The following is a 24,019-nucleotide window of genomic DNA, read 5'->3' on the forward strand; positions in this document are numbered from 1 at the left end:
ATTACAAATGTGCCTACTATGGTGTCAATAGACGCAATACAAAACAAATAAAGAATAATGCCAAAAAGAGATGACATAATAAAGTACACTAGATAAATTCATAATATATAACGATTTAAAAATTGTAGGACAATTTAAGTAAACTACCAAACATGACAAAGTGGGTGTCATGTTTCTTTTGAATGATTTGTGAATATGTGAAATTGTAAAAAATAAATCCTAAAAGTTTGACAAGATGTTAGTAGTAAAAAGGGAAACACTCAAACATAACTGGTTATAGTCATGCATACAAATACATCTAATTACAAACACTTGAAAAATACCATACTAAGTCTATAAGTCATTAAAGCATTGATGACATTGTCCAAAATTCCATATTTTTATCCACGATTAAATTTGTTAATTAAAGCTTATAAAAGGGGAAAAATAATAAGAATTGTGTTTGCTCACATGAATCACAAAAAGAGAATCACAAATGACTCCTGAATATCCTCTCACTGAACTCATCCAATATGTGGCTTGGAACTGGAATCCCATATTGTAAAAAAGCTGTTGTTTTAAATGGCCAGTGTAGGAATGAAACAACTTATTTATTTCTGTAGAATGTGATGCAAAATCACTTTCTCACATTTCAGCTGTAAAATATTTTAAAGGGGGAATTAATATAAGTCTGATGTTGACACTTAACTGAAGATGTTACTGGTGAACAGATGCCTTTTCTCTTTACTGGGAAATGTAAGTGTGTTTTTGTTTTCATAAATATCTAGGTTTTTTTCCTAAAAATAGAAATCATAGCATGTTTTTATGAATTAACAGCTGTGCATTTATTATGGTGTGCAGAGCCAATAAATTGCAAATCAACAGTATCTCCCTTTCAAATGAACAGTATTTCCCTATACTATTGCCCCATTTTGAAACAATGTCATGCAATTTGATTCTATCTTAATTGTCTAAGGGGGCTAGATTTTGGAATGTCTTAACTTTTTTATCAAGTGGAAAATTTAGCTAAAATGTGTTTGAAAAGTACATACAATTACCTGTATGACGAAAACACCGGGTGTATTTCCTTACAATTTGTTTTCATATTTAATATAAAGGTTTTCCAGGTCTCCACAAATTTGGAATACAACCAAGTAGGTTTTTTCAAAAAGTCTGAACTTGCCTTGTCCCAGAAAGATCCTGCATGCGTTTTCCCATATTTAAAGGCGCAAAGGCTCTGTTAATTAAAAATAATAATAAACTATTAAAATGATAATTAAAGACATACAGAACAAGACAAACAACCAACATCCAAAGTCTTCATCTAAATTTTGTAACTTCTGTGTAGACATCGCCAATTGTTCTTGAAGTGTTTTAATCAATTGTTCCCCCTCACGCGTCATACTTTCGAATTTCTCTTTATCAAAGCTCGTGCGTTTTTCTTGTTCTTGCAGTTGTGTGATCATCTGTTCAGAATCTGCCAATTCTGCTTGTAGTTCCTTAATTTTCTGTTCAGAAACCGCCAATTCTTCTCGTAGTTTTTTATTGAACTGTACATACTTTCGATTCGTACTTTCGCACTTTTCTTTTTCAGAATTAATCCGTTTTTCTTGCTCTTGAAGTTGTTGAATCTGCCGTGCAGAAACCGCCAATTCTTCTTGTTGATTTTTAATCAACTGTTCATACCCCCGCTTTGTACTTTCACATTTATCTTTTTCAAAATTAAGTCGTTTTTCTGTTTCTTGAAATTGTTGAATCTGCCGTGCAGAAAACCGCCAATTCTTCTTGTTGATTTTTAATCAACTGTTCATACCCCCGCTTTGTACTTTCACATTTATCTTTTTCAAAATTAAGTCGTTTTTCCTTTTCTTGAAGTTGTTGAATCTTCTGTGCAGAAACCGCCAATTCTTCTTGTTGATTTTTAATCAACTGTTCATACCCCCGCTTTGTACTTTCACATTTATCTTTTTCAAAATTAAGTCGTTTTTCTTTTTCTTGAAGTTGTTGAATCTTCTGTGAAGAAACCGCCGATTCTGCTTGTTGATTTTTAATCAACTGTTCAAACCCCCGCTTTGTACTTTCGCATTTATCTTTTTCAAAATTAAGTCGTTTTTCTTTTTCTTGAAGTTGTTGAATCCTCTCTTCAGACACCGCCAATTCTGCTTGAATTTTTTTAATAAGCTGTTCATCCTCCCGCTTCAAACTTTCGCATTTCTCTTTTTTCAAAACAATGCGTTTTTCTTGTTCTTGTAGTTGTTTAACCTTCTGTTCAGACACCGCCAATTGGTCTTGTAGTTTTTTTATTAACTGATCATCCTCTCGCTTCATACATTTGCTTATCTTTTTTTCAAAATTTATTTGTTTTTCTTGTTCTTGTAGTTGTTTAACCTTCTGTTCAGAAACAGACAATTCGTCTTTTAATTTTTTAATCATCAGTTCATCCTCCCGCTTCATACTGTTGCATTTCTCTTTTTCAAAATTAATGCGTTTTTCTAGTTCATGTTGTTGAGTAATCTCCCGTTTACCCAAATCTTCTTGTAGTTTTTTAATTTTCTGTTCATATACGCGTTTCAAACTGTTACATCTCTCTTTTTCAGCATTAATGCTTTTTTCTAGTTCTGAAATTGTCATATCTTTTTCTTTCAGACATTTCAACTGCTCATCAAACTGAATCTCTTTGTTTATGAGCATCTCTTCTCGTTTTCGAATAGATTCTTCTAACTCTTTAAGACGCTCTAACTTTTCACAATAATCGCATTGTAACCCTTCAAAGTCTTCATGTTCTAAACGACAACTCTTTGAATTTTCTGGAAAATAAACGGGTATCTATGCACTGCCTTACTTCATTAGTCAGATTTATATTACTATATTATGTTTCTGCAATAGCGAAATGCCTTGTCAATCAAACTTTTGTATGACAGTTCAAACGACTAACTGCGTTGGAACAGCACTTTACACCTTTTGTTGACAATGATACCCCTAAAGAATTATTCAAATAAACATTGTTGTCAACATAACATGGAAAATTATTTATTTCTCTTACCTTCTTCATCGGGTGTTTTCTCTTCATTTTTCTTATCTTGCATTCCTATATCAGATACGCAAGCTACCTTCTGAATTTTGATTGTTCGCCATATGAAATGCAGATATAATAATTGAGTTATTTAATTTTGAATCAAATCATGTAGACGAATACTTGACAATTGAAAAGCACGCGTCCTTGAGCTATTAAAAAACATCTTAGGGGAATGCAACTGGGCATAAATATGATATCCCATATCCGTGACTACCAAGAGAAACGCAATCACATAGTTCGTACCCAAAGATATTATTTATAATAGGTGAGAGAACGCATGAATGCTTCTATTATGCCCTACTTGCACTCGTCATTTTTACAATACATTCATATTTGTGTTTAATTATTTGATAAAATAATTAATATTCATTTCAGAATGTGCGCATTTTATAACATATGTGTAAGAAATTATGTCACCCCATCAACTATAACACAATATTTGTAGTTGAAAATGTAGAAACAAAACACCGTGATAGTAACAAATTCTAATCAAAGCAAATTCAAATAAGTTTGCTGAAATCTTCGTACCTCCTCAACGATTTCAATTACTTCGTCACTTCCATCGCATTTAATCTTAAGTTTTCCAATATGCTGATCTTCTTCGATTAGTTTATCAATCTTGAAGTTGCGAACAAATTCATATTGATAAATATGATTTTCATGTCTAAATCTAACGTTTTTATCTTTAAATGAATTAATATTTTTCTCCAATCTCTTAAGTACAACGAATAATTGCTTATAATGCTTTTTGTGTTTTAACTCATCTAAATATTGAATATGCTGCCGTAAAACTTGTTTATGTTCTTTACATTTAAGTGCCGTTTCATCAAGTACGTCTGTATTTTGTTTGTGTAAGTTATCACTTTCTTGTTCTGCTTTTATCATCAACATTTTCAGTTGCTGGACTAACGCTCCGTGAAATTCATTTATGTCTTTTTCATAGTTTGATCTACATGCATCATTTTTTTGTCTCTTTTCGTCTATTTCGGCCATAATGTGGTCTATTTCTTCGTCCAGTACTTGCAATGTAGAAACACTCTTATTCACGTGTTCTTCGTCGTGCTGGACATTGTTTAAATCAACCACCGTCTCCAAACAAGAAAAGTGATTTGAAAAAACACAACGACCACAAATACATACAGAATGTTTCTCGCAATAAAACGACTGGTTTTCATCAGTGTGATCTTTACATTTTTGCTTGTGAATATCAGCATTAACATCGACCGGTGATTCTAATCCTGTATTATCTGATTTTTCAGTTTGTAAATTCGACATTATTCATGAATTATAACCACTTTCGATGAGAACAATTATGTGCGAACTGAACATTTTTTCCCTCGTGTGATTCTTAAAACATATCTCGCACATTTTAATGTCACAGTTTTCGCAAATCCCAAGAACCTTATCAGAAAAGCAATCGCCACACTGGGCTATACTCGTCTCCATTTTCTGAACAATTTACGCTTAACTATTTCGTAAAGTATATCATATATCATACGATCAATAAAGTCCTTACAAAACCATTGTACGTAACTCATTCAACTGTAGATCAAATATGCGAGCACTTGCTATAAACGAACGATGTATTGATCCACACATTGATATAATTAAAATAGAACATTCAAAATAAACGATGTGTTTACGTGGTGCAAATATAGAGCCATTATATTAGGATCATCGACGCCTAAATGGATTTCCAATATTTGTACTGGTACATACCATTGCGATGATTATTTTAACGAAATAAATCTATGAAAAAAATAAGGTAAACTTTAAAGAGTACTGACATTACAATAGCCTGAATGAAGAAATATAACAGTTATTTTTTACCCCAAAATGCCTCTAAAAACTTCTCGTATAAATTACTTTTATTAGTAAGTATCTGACACAATTAACGGCATATAAATACAAATCTTCACAAAGTTTCGCATCAATATATCAAAAATATTTCGAACACATTTAACTCACAGAAATAGTGACGGTTTCCTTTGGAGAAATTTAAAATTGGCTATATCGTAATTGACCGCCAATATAGCCGGTTTTCCGGTATTTTTAAAAATAATTTCAAACGTTTCTACATGCACAGTGGCGACTTTCTGATGTTTCAGCTATATTAATGCATTGATTATGCCTTGTTCAGAAAGTATTCAAGTTCTAAACTAAATATTAGAACATACTGTGATAAATAAAAACAATTCGTTATGCACTGGTAACTGTTGAAAATTCAGTGTTTGGCATCAAGTAATCGTTATTGTAACATAGTACACTACAATTATTAAATGATTAAAATAAACGAGTGCATAGTATACGTACTATGAGAACGGATAGTGATGGCATAGAAAAGTTCTTACAATAATTAGCCGATGTATAATATTAGCTCTCATGTTTCTGGATCAAACTAAGTTTCTGCGCATATACACATTTACACAATTATATATTAAATATACTTATAAACGATTTGTTTACCGAAGCAGAGAGTCCAAAAGAGAAACCACCTTCTGCAAGGGGCAAAACAGAGGTCGGTGTTATTCAGTGTCAATCTACTACTTTTTTCTTTTCAGATAAAAATATTCTTTCATTTGCAGATCATTTGATTAGTGACTCAGAATTACCGACTTTTTAGCTCACCGGAGCACAACGTGCTCATGGTGAGCTTTTGTGATCGCTTTTTATCCGTCGTGCGTCGAGAGCCGTCAACATTTGCCTTGTTAACTTTCTAGAGGCCACATGTATTGTCAAATCTTCACGAAATTTAGTCAGAAGATTGGTCTCAATGATATCTTGAATGAGTTCGAAAATGGTTACGTTTGCTTGAAAAACATGGCCACCACGGGGCGGGGCATTTTTCCTTATATGGCTATATATGGCTATAGTAAAATCTTGTTAACACTCTAGAGGCCACATTTATTGTCTGATCTTCATGAGACTTGGTCAGAAAATTCATCCCAATAGTATCTTTGACGAGTTTAAAAATGATGCCGGTTGGTTGAAAAACATGGCCGCCTAAGGGCGGGGCATTTTTCCTTATATGGCTATAGTAAAACCTTGTTAACACTCTAGAGGCCACATCTATTTTCCGATCTTCAAGAAACTTGCTCAGAAGAGTTGTCCCAATGATATCTTGGATGTGTTCAAATATGGTAACCTTTGCTTGAAAAACATAGCTGCCAAGGGGCGCGGCATTTTTTCTTATATGGCTTTATATGGCTATATTAAAATCTTGTTGACACTCTAGAGGCCACATTTATTGTCCAATCTTAATGAAACTTGGTCAGAAGATTCATCCTAATAATATCTTGGAAGAGTTCGAAAATGATGCCGGTTGGTTGAAAAATTTGGCCGCCAGAAGGTGGGGCATTTTTCCTTAAATGGCTATAGTAAAACCTTGTTAACACTCTAGAGTTCACATTTATTTTCCGATCTTCATGAAACTTGGTCTAAAGATTTGTCACAATGATATCTTGGATGAGTTTGAAAATGGTAACTTTTGCTTGAAAAACATGGCTGCCAATGGGCGGGGCATTTTTCCTTATATGGCTGTATATGGCTATTGTAAAATCTTGTTAACACTCTAGAGGCCACATTCATTGTCCAATCTTCATGAAACTTGGTCAGAAGATTCATCCCAATAATATCTTAGACGAGTTCAAAAATGATGCTCTGATGCGGTGCATTTTTTCTTATATGGCTATAGTAAAACCTTGTTAACACTCTAGAGGCCCCATTTATTGTCCAATCTTCATGAAATATAGTCAGGAGATTTGCCTTATTGATATCTTGGATTTGTTCGAAAATTGTAACGTTTGTTTGAAAAACATGGCTGTCAAGGGGCGGGGAATTTTTCCTTATATGGCTATACATGGCTATAGTAAAATCTTGTTAACATTCTAGAGGCCGCATTTATAGTCCGATCTTCATGAAACTCGGTCAGAAGATTCATCCCAATAATATTCTTGGACGAGTTCAAAAAATGATGCCGGTCGGTTGAAAAAAACATGGCCACCACGGGGGCGGGACATTTTTCATTATATGGCTATAGTAAAACCTTGTTAACACTCTAGAGGTCACATTTATTTTCCGATCATCATGAAACTTGGTCAGAAGATTTGTCCCAATGATATCTTGGATGAGTTTGAAAATGGTTTTGGTTGCTTTAAAAACATTGAAACCAGGGGCGGGGCATTTTTCCTTATATGAGTATATATGGCTTTAGTAATCATTGTTAACACCCTGGAGGCCACATTTATTGTCCAATCTTCAAGAAACTTGCTCAGAAGATTGGTCTCAATAATGTCTTGGATGAGTTCGAAAATAATTATGTTTGCTTGAATAACATGGCTTCCAAGGGGCGGGGCATTTTTCCTTATATGGCTATAGTAAGATCTTCTAAACACTCTAGAGGCCACATTTACTGTCCGATCTTCATGAAACTTGGTCAGAAGATTCATCCTGATAATATCTTGGAAGAGTTCAAAAATGATGCCGGTTGGTTGCAAAACATGGCTGCCAGGGGGCGGGGCATTTTTCCATATATGGCTATAGTAAAACCTTGTTAACACTCTAGAGGCCACATTTATTTTCCGATCTTCATGAAACTTGGTCAGAAGATCTGTCCTAATAATATCTTGCTATCTCAGGTGAGCGACTTTGGGCCTTTCAGGCCCTTTTGTTTCATTATGTTCCTTGCATTACCCTTATTGACACGTGTTCTTTGGTCTCAATTGTTTCTCATTCACTTTACCAGTCTCTACCAAAAAGACCGCATCTAGAATATTGCAAGTCGATTTGAATAGTGATGTTGCAAATTGTTATCACTTATGAAGAGTTTTTGTTTTGTTTTATTCAAACTGTGATCTTCATTCCTCAACATTTAAATCTCTGTTTCATAATCGGTGGCTTTGCCTTATGTGTGGCATATTGCGTTCAACACACTTATAGGTAGTCCAGCAACTGTCTTCTCTAGAAACGAGCACATTGTTGAGGTGACACGTCATAAATCTCTTTTATTAGAATTGTTAGAAGGCTGAGGAACAATATTGAGAAAGTGGCTGCAGAAAATACAAGCGCCTTTTGTTGTCAGACTAAAGTGGCTAGCGTCCCACAGCATGGACATAATGCCAACATTCCTGTGAGATTTTGCAACATGACGTCCAAGTAGAAAAAAGTCCATCAGTGTCCGAAATGGAACCACTGTTGTTGATTGAATAACAACCTCTCCCTAATTTTATTAAATCAATCTGTACATGTTCCAAAGTCTTTAGATGAGTAAAGCATCAAGATTAATTGGTCCAATCTGTTCCCTTAGCGCTCACTCAGAGCACGAAGTAACTGCAAACATGTATTTTATTCAAGTCCAGCAGATACATTTGCAACCTAGTCAAGCACCACATAACCATTCGTTACACTACCCCCATCAAGCAGTAGTACCGTAGAATTCCCCCTCCCTAGCGATGTTCGTGGAGCTGCTTTAACATGTTGAGATGCTGAAGTGTGTGTGGGGGGGGGGTCTATGCGCGAGAGTAATTCCCCTTACTTATCAAACAGAACATAAGCCCGAAAGAAAGACAAATCTCGTAGCTTTTGTCTTGATTTTCACATGCCTTATTCTAGGCCCCAAAAAGGTGCATACACCCCTCCGCGTTCCGCCTACTTTGGGATTCCAATTACTTTTCAAAGCTAGACCTATGATATGGTTATCGGCAAGTCGAGCTTGCGAAAGAGGTTAAGGTAAAACTGCGTTTTCATAGGGTAACCTAGGGTTTAACAAATTGCAAACCTATGTTATTTGGTCTTCAAATGTAGTTGCAACATTCCAACGTTGTATAGACAACAGTTTGAGCTATCTTGTCTTATATGAATGCCTTATTTTTAAAGATGACATCTTGGTTTCTTCAGATGCCTCTGAAAACAAACATATGGGGCGGCTTACTACTGTGTATATGAAACTCGAAACTCATGGTGTCGATTCAAATAGTTCGAAGTGCGAGTCTTTCAAAAACTCTAGTAACTGTTACATATCTGGGGCAAATAATAAGAGAACAATGTATTACCACAGACCTCGACAGAACACTTCTTCAATTTCTATACGGCCGATTCCGCTAATGTTACTCGGGTGTGCTCATTTCTGAATACTGCAGGATTTTATCGCCGTTTGGTCAAATATTGAACTAAAATTGCCAAACTTATAAAATCTTTTATTAAAGGCCATGGTCTATCAAAAAGGGCGAGAAATCTCCTGTTTCGTGGATGTGGGATCAATAAAAACAAGGTGCTTTTGATACAGTGAAGTCCAATTTGAACTCTCCATTTATTCTTGCTTTTGCTGACTACTATGAACCCTTCATTCTGTATACGGATGCTTCTGTCACTGGGTGAGGGGCTGTACTTTTTCAGCAACAGGGAGAATAATGTTAGCGCAATCCGTTGACTCAGTCTCAATGAGCTTTAACTATGCTGCTAACAATTGTAAGTTCCTTGCGATGAAATGGGTTAGAACTGACAAATCGCATGACTATTTGTATGCTACAATTTCACTGTTACAACTGACACTTGCCGTTAATCTTATGTCATTTCAACTGCAAAGTTTGATTCTACTGGTCCTCTTTAGGTCGCCAATGAACAATTTTTACTTTACAATATCAAGGCCATGTTCAAATCGGTGTAATGCCCATCGAAAAATTAGTTCACAAGTTCAAATCTTAATACAACCTTGTTACCACTCTGGAGGCCAGATTTATTGGACTTTTGGTTTTAACATATTTATTCTAGAATGTGTTTACCATGAAACGTGTTGAGAATGATTATCTTGACATATTCTATGCCGAGAATCCAAAATTTAGGTCATCAGGTCAAGTTTAAGGAAACCTTGTTTCACTCAAGAGGCCACATTTATGACTCTGAATAAAACTTAGTCCATGTGATTATTTTTACTTTATTAATGCCATGTTTGATCTTGGGTCAAATGGGGTTGATAACAAGATCACCAGGTCGATATTCAACGTTTGTCAAATTGGTTCAATTGGTGTAACGTAAACTCTAGTGAGCGCTTAATGACCATCATGGCCCTCTTGTTTTTTATCTTCTCTTCTTCTATAGTATTTAACCAATAGAAATTATGTTCATTATAAAACCATTGTTTAACCCTTTACAACTTTGATACGTATTGTGACGCATTAGTAGTCCGTTAGAAAGTTAAATTTAATTAAAGACCTTTCTTTCTAAATTCAAGTTATAAAGGCTTCATTTCGAACCCTAAGATAATGACGAGCAGCAAACAGCATAAAACCTAAAGAGACTGCGAGTGACTCGCAGGCTGTTCTGGTTGTATGCTTTTTGCACATAGCCATTTTCACTTTGCTTCTGGTAAGGGTTAAATGTGTTGAATTATGTTACAGATTATTGAAAGATGATTTAAGAGGAGATTTTCCAAGCAATATGAAACTTTTACAGGTATGAACATGCGGGAATTTCTTGTTTTTCTGATTCTGTTTAAATACACACCCAAACAATGATTGTTGTTAAATTGTTAATTAGCATATAAAAGCAGGCTGTCAAACAGGATGAAAATAAGTATTCTATTATAATTTAAAATAATTTGTGTATCGCTATGTAAAATGTTAAAACGTTCAATTATTGTTGCTGAAATTTGTAAATCATTAAGTGTTGTTGTTTCGTTTCAATTTGATAAGCTCAAACCTTCTTGGGTTAAACTAAAACATGTAAATGACGATTAACTGATTATTCTCAAGTCATGCCTGTTGTAAGATTGGTGGTATTCTTCTATTAAAAGATATATGGATTTCATCCGAAAATTTCCTTAAAGATAATTAAAGATAAAAAAATGTATACTGTCAAATTCCCATTTGTTTGGCTCTGAAGTTGGTGTTAATGTTCATTTTAAGAACTTCCCCTACTCTACGTTTGATGTACAGAGAGTGCTCAAGAAAGCTGTGTAGATTTCAAGGTTATGGACACATATTAAGTGTGCTGGGCCCTGTTAATTATATAAAAAAAATCTTATGACGATGTAACTCGAAACTGACTCGAAGCAAATTAAATATTTCATGCTAAATCTAAACTTTCAATATTAAAGGGGCCTTTTCACGTTTTGGTAAATTGACAAAATTTAAAAAAGTTGTTTCAGATTCGCACATTTTCGTTTTAGTTATGATATTTGTGAGGAAATAGTAATACTGAACATTTACCATGCTCTAAAATATCCATTATATGCATCTTTTGACGATTTGAACACCTGAAAATTATAAAGCGTTGCAATGCAAAACGATTGAATAATTTGGAAAGTTCTGTTGTTGTCGTTATATTTTGGGAAACTAGGAGGATTGCTTATATAACTAAAAAAAACGTCTGCTAATAGCATGAGCACGGATGGTCGAGTAGTCTTAGCGGGAGACTTTTTACTGCAGGACTCCAGGGGTCCGTGGTCCGAGCCCAGTTGAGGGTTACTTTTTTGTATTATTATTGTATTCTTGTTTTTCTAAATGGAGATTTTTTGGTCCAATGTTTAAATTTATCAATTAAAAGCATTTAATGACAAGCTTCAATATATGCCAAAATCTGTTAAAAGGCCCCTTTAACCAATTAAAATTCCCATTATATTTGAGTTGTGCATTCTTTTTGGTAAATATACAGTTAGACTAAGTTTGAAACTAAAGTATATTCAGTCATGGGGCCGTGAATTTTAACACATTTAAACATTTATTGCATGTTTAGTTTATAAAAAAAAATATTGACCAGTAATCAGCATTATTAATACAAAAAAGTGTTGTCGAACATAGGTTGTAATGGAAATTCTGATTAGCATTAGCGTTAGCTCACAACTAATGTAGTGAGGCAGTTTTGCAAGCCAGTCTGCTTAAGCTACGCTAGGAACGATCACTGCCAGTCATTCTGCTGTTAGCCACGCTAGGAACGATAACCACTGCCTGTTTAACTTCAGCACTGGTACACTGCAGCCGACAGCCTGTATGTTAACAATAGGTTTAAGAGATGGTGCGACGATATTGGCCAGTCTAGTGTTTATAACAGCTTGTGCGACTACATTGGCCAGTTTATCATTGAAATATGTACATATTGGCTGCTTTCAGGGAAAACGGGGCTTAATGCTGCATTAAAAGTCTGTCATGTGGGCAAAATTGTTGCTCAATAATTTGAAGAATATAGATAAAGTATTAGATATACATAAAACAACATGAACGTGATTACAGCCTTGTTATTCTTTAGCAAGGCAACCAGAATTCTAAAGATGGTGGCCAGTGCAGCAACCAATTGTGAAAAAAAGGAGACATATTGTTGTTATTTTGTCTAAGTTATCTCTATAACATAAATATGAGGATAAACAGTGCACAACATCTCGATCTGTGCTTTAAGACACACTCTTTATAAATTTGAATGGGTTGTGTTAATTTCAAACTTGCGATATAAAAGCTATAACATAATTTTGAAAACTGAGTTGCGTCTAAGATCATGCAATAGAGAACAACTTTAGTGCCTTCATCGCTTTGATTATTATATATATAGTTTATACTGAATCCTTCATCTGATTTAACTTAATCTGTACGTGAAACCAAAAATGTTATAAATTTAACATATTTAGTGTATAATACACCAGGTTGCATGCATTATAGCTATCTATATACTATTTATACTGTATTGTTTAAGTGTTATACACTTGGTGACTTTTCGAACGCATCACTTTTCAAACTTGAATATCTCAGCTATGAGTAAAGACATCGATTTAAAATTTCACATACGATCATTTGACTACATTCTATGCAAACTCACGATAAAATCATTCATTCGTGACGATTGGACGCTTTAGCACGTGGGGTAGGTGGGGTTCCATATTTGTGCATGTGGAAATGTTGAAACGCGATTTAATTCTAGTTTTATTTAAGTTTAATTATTTTAGGTGGGTTCTTACACAAGGAAAACATAAAATTAATTTACAAAATAGCTCGTATGAATATTCATTTTGCATTGTACAGGCTACCTTTCCCACTTGCTAAAGCGTCCGATCGTCACGGAAAATGATTTTATCGTTAGCTTGCACATCATTGTGTAAACACCGGTCTCACTGACAATAACGTAGTAACGTCACCGTCTATGTATAGATTGGCTTGCACATAGTGTAGTCAAATGATCACATGTGCAATTTTAAATAAAAATATTTACTCATTATTGAGATATGTAAGTTTTATAAGTGTTGCGTTAGAAAAATCACCAAGTGTAGTAAAAGGCGATATACATGTTATTCCAATTTAATATCAATGTCATAAATCTAGGTAAGTTTTAACACAAGAAAATCATAAATTAGTTAAAGAAAAACAATATGAATATGGCTCGTATGAATATTCAGAAGCGAAATGGCTCAATCGTCATGTTGAAAGCCGGTCAGTTATTAAGACGTGTAAGTTTATGCATTTTACTTTTCACAGTGTTATAACTTAACGTGTGAGTTTGCGAATTTGACTTTTGAAGTGACGTTTTTTATTAAGTTTTATATTTTGTTGTTTTTCAATTTGAATGAAATTTTCAGGATTTATCAGATATGTATTGAATTATTCTTAGTCCAAATTTCAACACAAGCCGTTCAAAGATGAGGGAGCTATATTGATAAGATTTTAGTGATGCGTTAAAAAAGTCTCCAGGTGTATGTACATTGCGTGTTGCATTCATCTTCCCTTGAGGATAACACTTAGAATACAATTTATTGTAAAACTGTACTAGTCAGCCCATCATGTTTGCTGTTAAGCTCGGTTGGCATGTAACTACTTGTTAAAAGATAGCAGGTACGATTTCCGGCCCGTCCTTACAACTTGTGTGGAGATAGCATGGTCCTGCAAGTATATATAATGCCCCCTTCGAAGAAGAGGGAATATATTGTTTTGCTGGATGTCTGTCTGTCTGTCTGTCTGTCTGTCTGTCTGTCTGTCTGTCTGTCTGTCTGTCTGTCTGTCTGTCTGTCTGTCTGTCTGTCTGTCTGTCGACCAGTTTGTTTCCATTTAATAACTCGTCAACGAATTGACCGGTTTGCTTGATACTTCACATGTGCATTGGCCTTGGACAGTATATGACCCCAATTGAAATTGGGGTCACTAGGTCAATGTCACAAAGTGTGAAAATCGTTTCCGATTAATAACTCATCAACGAATTGACCGATTAGCTTGATACTTCATATATGCATTGGCCTTGGACAGTAATGACCCCTATTGAAATCGGGGCACTTGGTCAAAGGTCACTAACACAGTAAGTGTGATAATAGTGTCCAATTAATAACTCAACGAATTTACCGATATGCTTGATACTTCACATGAGCGTGGGCCTTGGGCAGTAGATGACCCCTATTAAAATTGAGTTCACTAAGTCAATAGTCAAGGTCACTGTCACAATACGAGTGAAAATCATTTTCGATCAATAACTCATCAACAAATTGACCAATTAGCTTGATACTTCCCATGTCCATTGAACTTGGACAGATTACCCTATTGAAATTGGGGTCACTTGGTCAAAGGTCATGCTCACTGTCACAATCAGTGGGAAAATCGTATTCGATCAATACTTAGCAACGAATCGATTGATTGGCTTGATACATCGCATGTACATTGGCCTTGGACAGTAGATAACCCCTACTTAAAGTGGTCACTAGGTCAAAGTCCCTTTCACAATAAGTGTGAAAAGTGTTTCCGATCAATAGCTCGTTAACGAATTAACCGATGGGCTTGATACTTCACATGTGTGCATTGGCCTTGGACAGTATAGATGGCCCTAATGCCCTATTGAAATTAGGGGTCACTAGTTCAAAGCCCTGTTAAGGGGGTCAAACAATCTTGACATCATACATAGTTATTTTCAAGCAGATGGTTTAAATGTGTATTCTCGTTTTGCATAATTTTGATAAACTTGCTGCACTAATTTGGTCCGGCAAAATCGTATATTCTGGTTGCAATTGCAAATTATATGGTGAATAATTTCTGAGCATTTGTTTATTGCTTTGATATTTTTTTATTTTTTTATTTTTTATGTTGTTTTCCTTTGTTAATACAATTGTGAAAATAACAAGAGATGTGTTTGTCAGAAACACAATGCCCCTATTGCCCCTCTTTGAAATAAAATTTCAATATATCAGTTGGCAGGTTTAGAAATTATCTCCCTTTTAAAGCTTATTACCTTGGATTGTATTTTTTGACGTTTGACCTTGAAGGATGACCTTGACCTTTCACCACTCAAATGTGCAGCTTCATGAGATACACATGCATGCCAAATATCAAGGTGCTATCTTCAATATTGCAAAATTTATTGCAAAACTTTAACCAAGGTTAAAGTTTTGGGACAGAATGACAGACAGACATGCCAAAAACAATATGCCCCCGATCATTCGATCCGTGGGCATACAAATCTAGAAACTGAAAAAAATGTATGAACGTGTGACTTCTCTTTCTCAAACACCATGCCTGTACATAGAGGGTTAAATGACAATACTTGTGTCTGGTTAATATTTCAGCATCAGAAAGAAACTCTGTGCCCAATCGTGGTCATGTTTTAGAATTCAATGAAGGAACATTATACGGTGTAAATTATGAAAATTGTGCTCTTGTTGGCCTCATTCAGGTGTCTTATAATAACCCATCCTTTTCGCAGACAAGTGCGAAAAACCAACTCTTTAAAACTGAAATTTCATCAACTTTGAAGTCGAGATTTCATGGAAAAAACGTTTTATCATTCATATGATTTTCAGTGTATTAAAACATTTTATTGAAAAACAAGAATTTGATTTCACTGAAAATCTTATTAGCTTACCTGAGCACAATGTGCTAAATACAATTTTACTGATACATAAGTCTACCAGGTAAATTTCCTAATGATTCGAGAACGAGTGTAGAATATTCACAAATATGTCAACTTCAAAAAAAGGCTATAAAACTTCATCGCACATATTATGTCACTTTTTTCCCACCATAGGTTAGCATACATTTTGATGACAGCATCATCATTTTCTAATTACAATTAAAACAACATTTTTTACACGCTTGGCTCTATTACTGTGGACAATCTCAATCGTGATCAGTTCTTAGTATATAAAACCTGCAGTAAAAAATCAGCTATCATCCTCACTTGCTGTTATTAAAACCTAATTTCAGATTAAGAACTATCATAGCCATTTCAAAGTTCATTGATTTCTTCATAAGCCTTACATGTTTGTATTAATGGTATCAGTATGTATTTCTCGAACAACTGACGTTTGAAGCAAACAAGGCACATGTGACGATGTCTACAATGTTTATTGCTGTTTAAAACGATCTATTACTACAAATACATATAGGCAAACAATTTAATATTTTACAAAGAGTAAACAATACAAGGAACGTTCATGCTGATAGTTTTTGTTTAAACAAATGAATTACCACATATGAAAAAGAATTGAAGAGTAAAAAATATCAGCCATTTACAGGAACCCTTTAATTTCTAGCAGTTTTTCAAACAAATAACTGTTAGACATATACTCGCCAACACAAGATCAAAATAAATGAAAACTGTTTGAACGATTTTCCATGATATAAGCATGCATGTGATCATTCATCTGTTTAACATTAACAGCACTGTGTATAAAACTTTAACAAAGAATTTCGCGATAATCAAGAATGCATGTTAATTTAACAAACAAAAACAAGTTAAATAAAAGGCCTTGCATTATGATCAAACAATACTCCACAAATCGAAAGGAAAACTTAATCAATTAGATCGAGATCTGTTGACATCATCAATAACACTATTTATTGAAAACAGTTTGGTAGGAAATAAGGAAAAAACTTGAAAAACATAAATTCGGGTATCAATGCCTTATAAGTAGAATTAATATTTAAAGAAAGGGACGCCAAATCTCTATTTAGCATAAATTTGTGCCACTCCCAAACAAACAGTCGTTTTAACGTCATTTCTTGTGTTTGAACGACATACTAATTTGCCTGCCCTTATAGAAGTACCCGTTCAGATTCTGAATAGCGTTGGAAGCCTCCATCACGTGGACCGTATCAACGAAGTCAAAGCCCTTGCAGACCATTAGGTCCGTATCCATCATCACCGTGCACTTCTCAACGGTCCCGGACGGATAAAAAAGGGCCCACAACTCACGGTCTTCTACGTCCTCTCCAATATTGTGGACGAATATTGAAAATGGTCCAGGACCCTGCGGTATATCGGTCAACGAGCCAGCGTAGCTCGGTTCTGGACTCGTCATACCAGACTGGTACCCTCCTGTGCTAGGGCTCGTGAATCCGGACCCAAAACTAGACTGGTATCCAATAGTCGCATCTTCCCTGGCCATAGGATTGAAACGGAAGCGGTTCAACTTGGCTGTTTGATTGCGAACTGGCTCAGCCTGGCTGTTGTGTGAAACAAATCCGTTTCCATGGTAAAGAATAGGTGGTGAAGCAACCAAGGGGAAGCATGAGTTACTTGAGGAAGAATGAGTGGGATATGCATTTCCTTCCCACTAGTCATTTATTACATTGTTAAGCACACATATTTATGACAATATAATGAAAAAGCATTTTACCTTCAACCTTTGTTCGCAATTATATATATATATATATATATTTATATATATATATATATATATATATATATATATATATATATATATATATATATATATATATATATATATATATATATATATATATATATATATATATATATTTACTTACGTTTACAGAAAAAGAAAATGATATGCTTATGGTGAACGATTTCATCTTTATATATTTGAATCATTAAATATCCTTTATATGTTCCAATATTTGTTTATATACAACTGACATCATTTTCTTACTACTCGATTAATTGCAGCATAACACAAATATATTTTTGAATGCCTGGCTTTCTGACTGCGGATGATCTCAGTCTCGATTAACTCAAAGTGAAGTGACGGTAAGTTTTGTTGTATTTATGGAATAAATAAGGGGACCTAATTGGAATTTTGCTAGTCATAAATAGAAAAAGCATTGTTCATGTGATGAAATTTGATTGTAATTGTTGTTTGATCTTAATAGTATGATTAGCACGTTATAGTAGAGGCTTTTGAACAATATTAACACGATCCATTTGGTGTATTTTAAAAGTCAAATATTTCAGTATGTAGACTTAAGTATTCTTCTATATATGATGACTGAATATGGTTCAGAGGCGTACAGGGATAAGTATACTTACCAACCAATTCTTAGACTTAAGAATAAAGAAAAGTCTTATACTCAATAGAAATACCAGAGTTTGCGTATATATACAGGCCCAAAATGGTGCTTATGTCATTAGCATGTTGTTTTTACAAATAATATACTATTAAAGGTGCTAACTGCCACACTTGATTTAACTTCAAGTTGTTTCAGTACATTAAAGTTTTAAGAATATTATTTTTTTCTTTATTTAAGTCTAAGAATCGGTTGGTGAAAAAGGGCTTAAAAGTAGATTTCGGAGGAAAATTTCACCCAATACAGGGCTCGAACCCACGACAGTTGGAACAACAGCACAGTACGTGATCTATCAACTGAGCTGTATTACACATGTTAACCCAGGACAAAAATAACTAACATTTAAAAGAGCTTTAAATGTATTACCGTGAATGCTGCTTGTGAAGAATGCCAATTGGTTAATCATGCATGCTCCTTATCACATTACTATCAACCTCACTTTGATGGTGTTAATGATTCTTAATTGTTCATTGTTGACTCATGTACTACAAAGTACCCCTGGTATGGAAAGTACGATTAAAGGCACCCGGACATACTTCAGGGTACTGTTTAGTATATTGTCTGCATCCCGAGTTCTTTGTAGAATACATAAAGGGACGTAACGTCAACCAGATTGACGAAAAAAAAAAGAAAAGTTCTAAAATACCGTATGTTTACAATTATTAGTTTATATTAATTAAAATATAACGACTGGTATATTACATTACTTGAAAAAAGATGTTACGTTTTTATGTTTTCATATATTCGATAATACAATTTTACTGGGTATATATACCACTAACAGGTAACTACTATACAAGTTAACTATAAATAACGCAAGTAGATTGATCATCATCGTCAAATGGTTAACCCAGGATGCAAAATGTGCATGCTTCGTGAATTGTATATATTTTATATATAAAATGATCGTCTTCTTGCGTTATTATAAACTGTATATCGATATGTCACCTATTTTCGCGATGTACTTTCGATTTCACATCACGAAAATTGATTACCGAATATACTAAAAATATTAACTTTTTTCAAGTAATGTAAAATACCAGTCGTGATATTTTAATCAATATAAACTAATAATTGTAAAAAAATACTGTATTTTAGAACCTTTCTTTTCTTTTCGTCAATCTGGTTGAAGGTCCCTTTAAAAATACTTAATAGAATCTGGGGTACTTTTAAAGAGTACCTGAGGCAATCGAGTGGTAGCGGTTACTGTCTTTTGCCAACATTTCAGTTTCAGATGAGAATTACAGAAATTACACAGGTGACTAGTACTTCCACCTATGATTCAAGTAAACGTTTGACCGCTTCATTGATAGTACTGATCGTCAGGAACAGGAAATTAGTCTCTTCAGTTAAATAACACAAGTATACTTGCAGTCAAGTTTTATACAAGCAAAAGTATATTTTTCATCAGAACTGTTCACAGACTGAGATTTGAAAACTTTTTCGTTTTTTCTCATAACATTCCTGCATGCAATTATATGGTTGCTTCAGTACGTATTTTCATTTTTCAATTATTGTTTTAAAACAAAATTGTCATTATTCAAAAAACAAAAACATGTGAACAAGTCCCTTAAAAATGTGTCATATTGTTTGGCATATCGACAGAGAAAAACAAACCACAGTATATTGTTAGATTTTACTACCGGTATTTAACGTTACATGTGTTTAGGAAGTGCAATTGTTATCAGGATAAATACAATGCTTGAAAATACATAAATAATGGAAAGTAATAAAATACGGAATTAAGCTGAAATCTATTTGATTAACAGATGTGTGCTTTGATTGGTCCGATGAACTTTTATATTTTTGAAGGTTTATAGTCTTACAATTGTTCATTTTCCACTAGCCTGACCTTGTATTCCAAGATAGAATACTTTCCATGCCAGAGAAAAGAGGTCTGGGTTTAAATCCCAGCGGGGGCTTTAGAGATGTATTTTAGGACAAATTATTTGATTTGCTTTACATTATCCTACACTTCAACCCTATCACCCTCAAAATGTATTTTAAAAATGTGTTTTCTACGTAAATGAGAATAAAGGAACAAACATTTAAATGCAAAGAATTACAAATGTGCCTACTATGGTGTCAATAGACGCAATACAATACGAATAAAGAATAATGCTAAAAAGAGATGACATAATAAAGTACGCTAGATAAATTCATAATTATATAACTATTTAAAAATGTTGGACAATTTAAGTAAACTATCAAACATGACATAGTGGGTGTCATTTTCATTTGAATGATTTGTGAATATGTGAAATTGTAAAAAATAAATCCTAAAAGTTTGACAAGATGTTAGTAGTAAAAGGCAAACACACAAACATAACTGGTTATAGTCATGCATACAAATACATCTAATTACAAACACTTAAAAATACCATACTAAGTCTATAAGTCATTAAAGCATGGATAAAATTGTCCAAAATTCCATATTTTTATCCACGATTAAATTTGTTAATTTAATCTTATAAAAGGGGAAAAACAATGAGAATTGTGTTTGCTCACATGAACCACAAAAAGAGGTTCACAAATGACTCCTGAATATCCTCTCACTGAACTCATCCAATATGTGGCTTGGAACTGGAATCCCATATAGTAAAAAAAAGCTGTTGTTTTAAATGGCCAGTGTAGGAATGAAACAACTTATTTATTTCTGTAAATTGTGATGCAAAACCACTTTCTCAAATTTCAGCTCTAAAATATTTTAAAGGGGGAATAAATATATGTCTGATGTTGACACTAAACTGAAGATGTTCCTAGTGAACAAATGCCTTTTCTCTTTACTGGGAAATGTGTGTTTTTGTTTTCATAAATATCCAGGTTTTTTTCCTAAAAATAGAAATCATAGCATGTTTTTATGAATTAACAGCTGTGCATTTATTATGGTGTTTCATTATAGAATTATTTTGAGGGCAAAAACATATAATACAACCCATGCAGAGCCAATAAATTGCAAATCAACAGTATCTCCTTTTCAAATAAACAGTATTTCCATATACTATTGCCCCATTTTGAAACAATATCATGCAATTTGATTCTATCTTAATTGTCTAAGGGGGCTAGATTTTGGAATGTCTTAACTTTTTTATCAAGTGGAAAATTTAGCTAAAATGTCTTTGAAAAGTACATACAATGACCTGTATGACGAAAACACCGGGTGTATTTCCTTACAACTTGTTTTCATATTGAATGAAAAGGTTTTCCAGGTCTCCACAAATTTGGAATACAACAAAGTAGGTTTTACAAAAGGTCTGAACTTGCCTTGTCCCAGAAAGATCCTGTTCTCCCATATTTAAAGGCGCAAAGGCTTTGTTAATTAAAAATAATAATAAACTATTAAAATGATAATTAAAGAAATACAGAACAAGACAAACAACGAACATCCAAAGTCTTCATCTAGTTTTTGTAACTTCTGTGTAGACATCGCCAATTGTTCTTGAAGTGTTTTAATCAATTGTTCCCCCTGACGCGTCATACTTTCGAATTTCTCTTTGTCAAAGCTTGTGCATTTTTCTTGTTCTTGCAGTTGTGTGATCATCTGTTCAGAATCTGCCAATTCTGCTTGAAATACCTTAATTTTCTGTTCAGAAACCGCCAATTCTTCTCTTCTCTTTTTTATGCAACTGTACATACTTCCGCTTCGTACTTTTGCACTTTTCTTTTTCAGAATTAATCCGTTTTTCTTGTTCTTGAAGTTGTTGAATCTGCCGTGCAGAAACCGCCAATTCTTCTTGTTGATTTTTAATCAACTGTTCATACCCCGCTTTGTACTTTCACATTTATCTTTTTCAAAATTAAGTCGTTTTTCTGTTTCTTGAAGTTGTTGAATCTGCCGTGCAGAAACCGCCAATTCTTCTTGTTGATTTTTAATCAACTGTTCATACCCCCGCTTTGTACTTTCACATTTATCTTTTTCAAAATTAAGTCGTTTTTCCTTTTCTTGAAGTTGTTGAATCTTCTGTGCAGAAACCGCCAATTCTTCTTGTTGATTTTTAATCAACTGTTCATACCCCCGCTTTGTACGTTCACATTTATCTTTTTCAAAATTAAGTTGTTTTTCTTTTTCTTGAAGTTGTTGAATCTTCTGTGCAGAAACCGCCGATTCTGCTTGTTGATTTTTAATCAACTGTTCAAACCCCCGCTTTGTACTTTCACATTTATCTTTTTCAAAATTTAGTCGTTTTTCTTTTTTTTGAAGTTGTTTAATCTTCTCTTCAGACACCGCCAATTCTGTTTGATTTTTTTTTAATAAGCTGTTCATCCTCCCGCTTCAAACTTTCGCATTTCTCTTTTTTCAAAACAATGCGTTTTTCTTGTTCTTGTAGTTGTTTGACCTTCTGTTCAGACACCGCCAATTCGTCTTGTAGTTTTTTTATTAACAGATCATCCTCTCGCTTCATACATTTGCTTTTCTCTTTTTCTAAATAAATGCGTTTTTTGTTCTCGTAGTTGTTTAACATTCTGTTCCGAAACAGCCAATTCGTCTTGTATTTTTTTAATCATCAGTTCATCCTCCCGCTTCATACTGTTGCATTTCTCTTTTCAAAATTAATGCGTTTTTCTAGTTCATGTTGTTGAGTAATCTCCCGTTTACCCAAATCTTCTTGTAGCTTTTTAATTTTCTGTTCATATACGCGTTTCAAACTGTTACATCTCTCTTTTTCAGCATTAATGCTTTTTTCTAGTTCTGAAATTGTCGTATCTTTTTTTTTCAGACATTTCAACTGCTCATCAAACTGAATCTCTTTGTTTATGTGCATCTCTTCTCGTTTTCGAATAGATTCTTCTAACTCTTTAAGACGCTCTAATTTTTCACAATAATCGCATTGTAACCCTTCAAAGTCTTCGTGTTCTAAACGACAACTCTTTGAATTTTCTGGAAAATAAACGGGTATCTATGCACTGCCTTACTTCATTAGTCAGATTTTTATTACTATATTATGTTTCTGCAGAAGCGAATGCCTTGTCAATCAAATTTTTGTATGACAGTTCAAACGACTAACTGCGTTGGAACAGCACTTTACACCTTTTGTTGACAATGATACCCCTAAAGAATTATTCAAATAAACATTGTTGTCAACATAACATGGAAAATTATTTATTTCTCTTACCTTCTTCATCGGGTGTTTTCTCTTCATTTTTCTCATCTCGCATTCCTATATCAGATACGCAAGCTACCTTCTGAATTTTGATTGTTCGCCATATGAAATGCAGATATAATAATTGAGTTATTTTATTTTGAATCAAATCATGTAGACGAATATCTGACAATTGAAAAGCATGCGTCCTTGAGCTATTAAAAACATCTGAGGGGAATGCAACTGGGCATAAATATGATATCCCATATTCGTGACTACCAAAAGAAACGCAATCACATAGTTCATACCCAACGATATTATATATAATAGGTGAGAGAACGCATGAATGCTCCTATTATGCCCTACTTGCACTCGTCATTTTTACAATACATTCATATTTGTGTTTAATTATGTGATAAAATAATTAATATTCATTTCAGAGTGTGTGCATTGTATAACATATGTGTAAGAAATTATGTCACCCCATCAACTATAACACAATATTTGTAGTTGAAAATGTAGAAACAAAACACCGTGAAAGTAACAAATTCTAATCAAAGCAAATTCAAATAAGTTTGCTGAAATCTTCGTACCTCCTCAACGATTTCAATTACTTCGTCACT

General features: G+C 33.9%; 1 protein-coding gene across 1 annotated transcript; it reads right to left on the bottom strand.

The window, feature by feature from the left end:
* Positions 1–1,701: 1,701 nt before the first annotated feature.
* On the bottom strand, positions 1,702–23,540 carry LOC127839563 (golgin subfamily A member 6-like protein 22). Its single transcript, XM_052367953.1, has 2 exons — positions 23,430–23,540; positions 1,702–2,786 (listed from the first exon to the last, which is right to left on the bottom strand). Exons 1-2 carry the CDS (start codon positions 23,470–23,472, stop codon positions 1,702–1,704), a joined length of 1,128 nt encoding a protein of 375 aa, XP_052223913.1. The 5' UTR covers positions 23,473–23,540.
* Between the last annotated feature and the right edge of the window lie 479 nt (positions 23,541–24,019).

Source organism: Dreissena polymorpha, chromosome 7 (genome assembly GCF_020536995.1).
Source record: "Dreissena polymorpha isolate Duluth1 chromosome 7, UMN_Dpol_1.0, whole genome shotgun sequence".
Lineage (NCBI taxonomy): Eukaryota > Metazoa > Mollusca > Bivalvia > Myida > Dreissenidae > Dreissena > Dreissena polymorpha.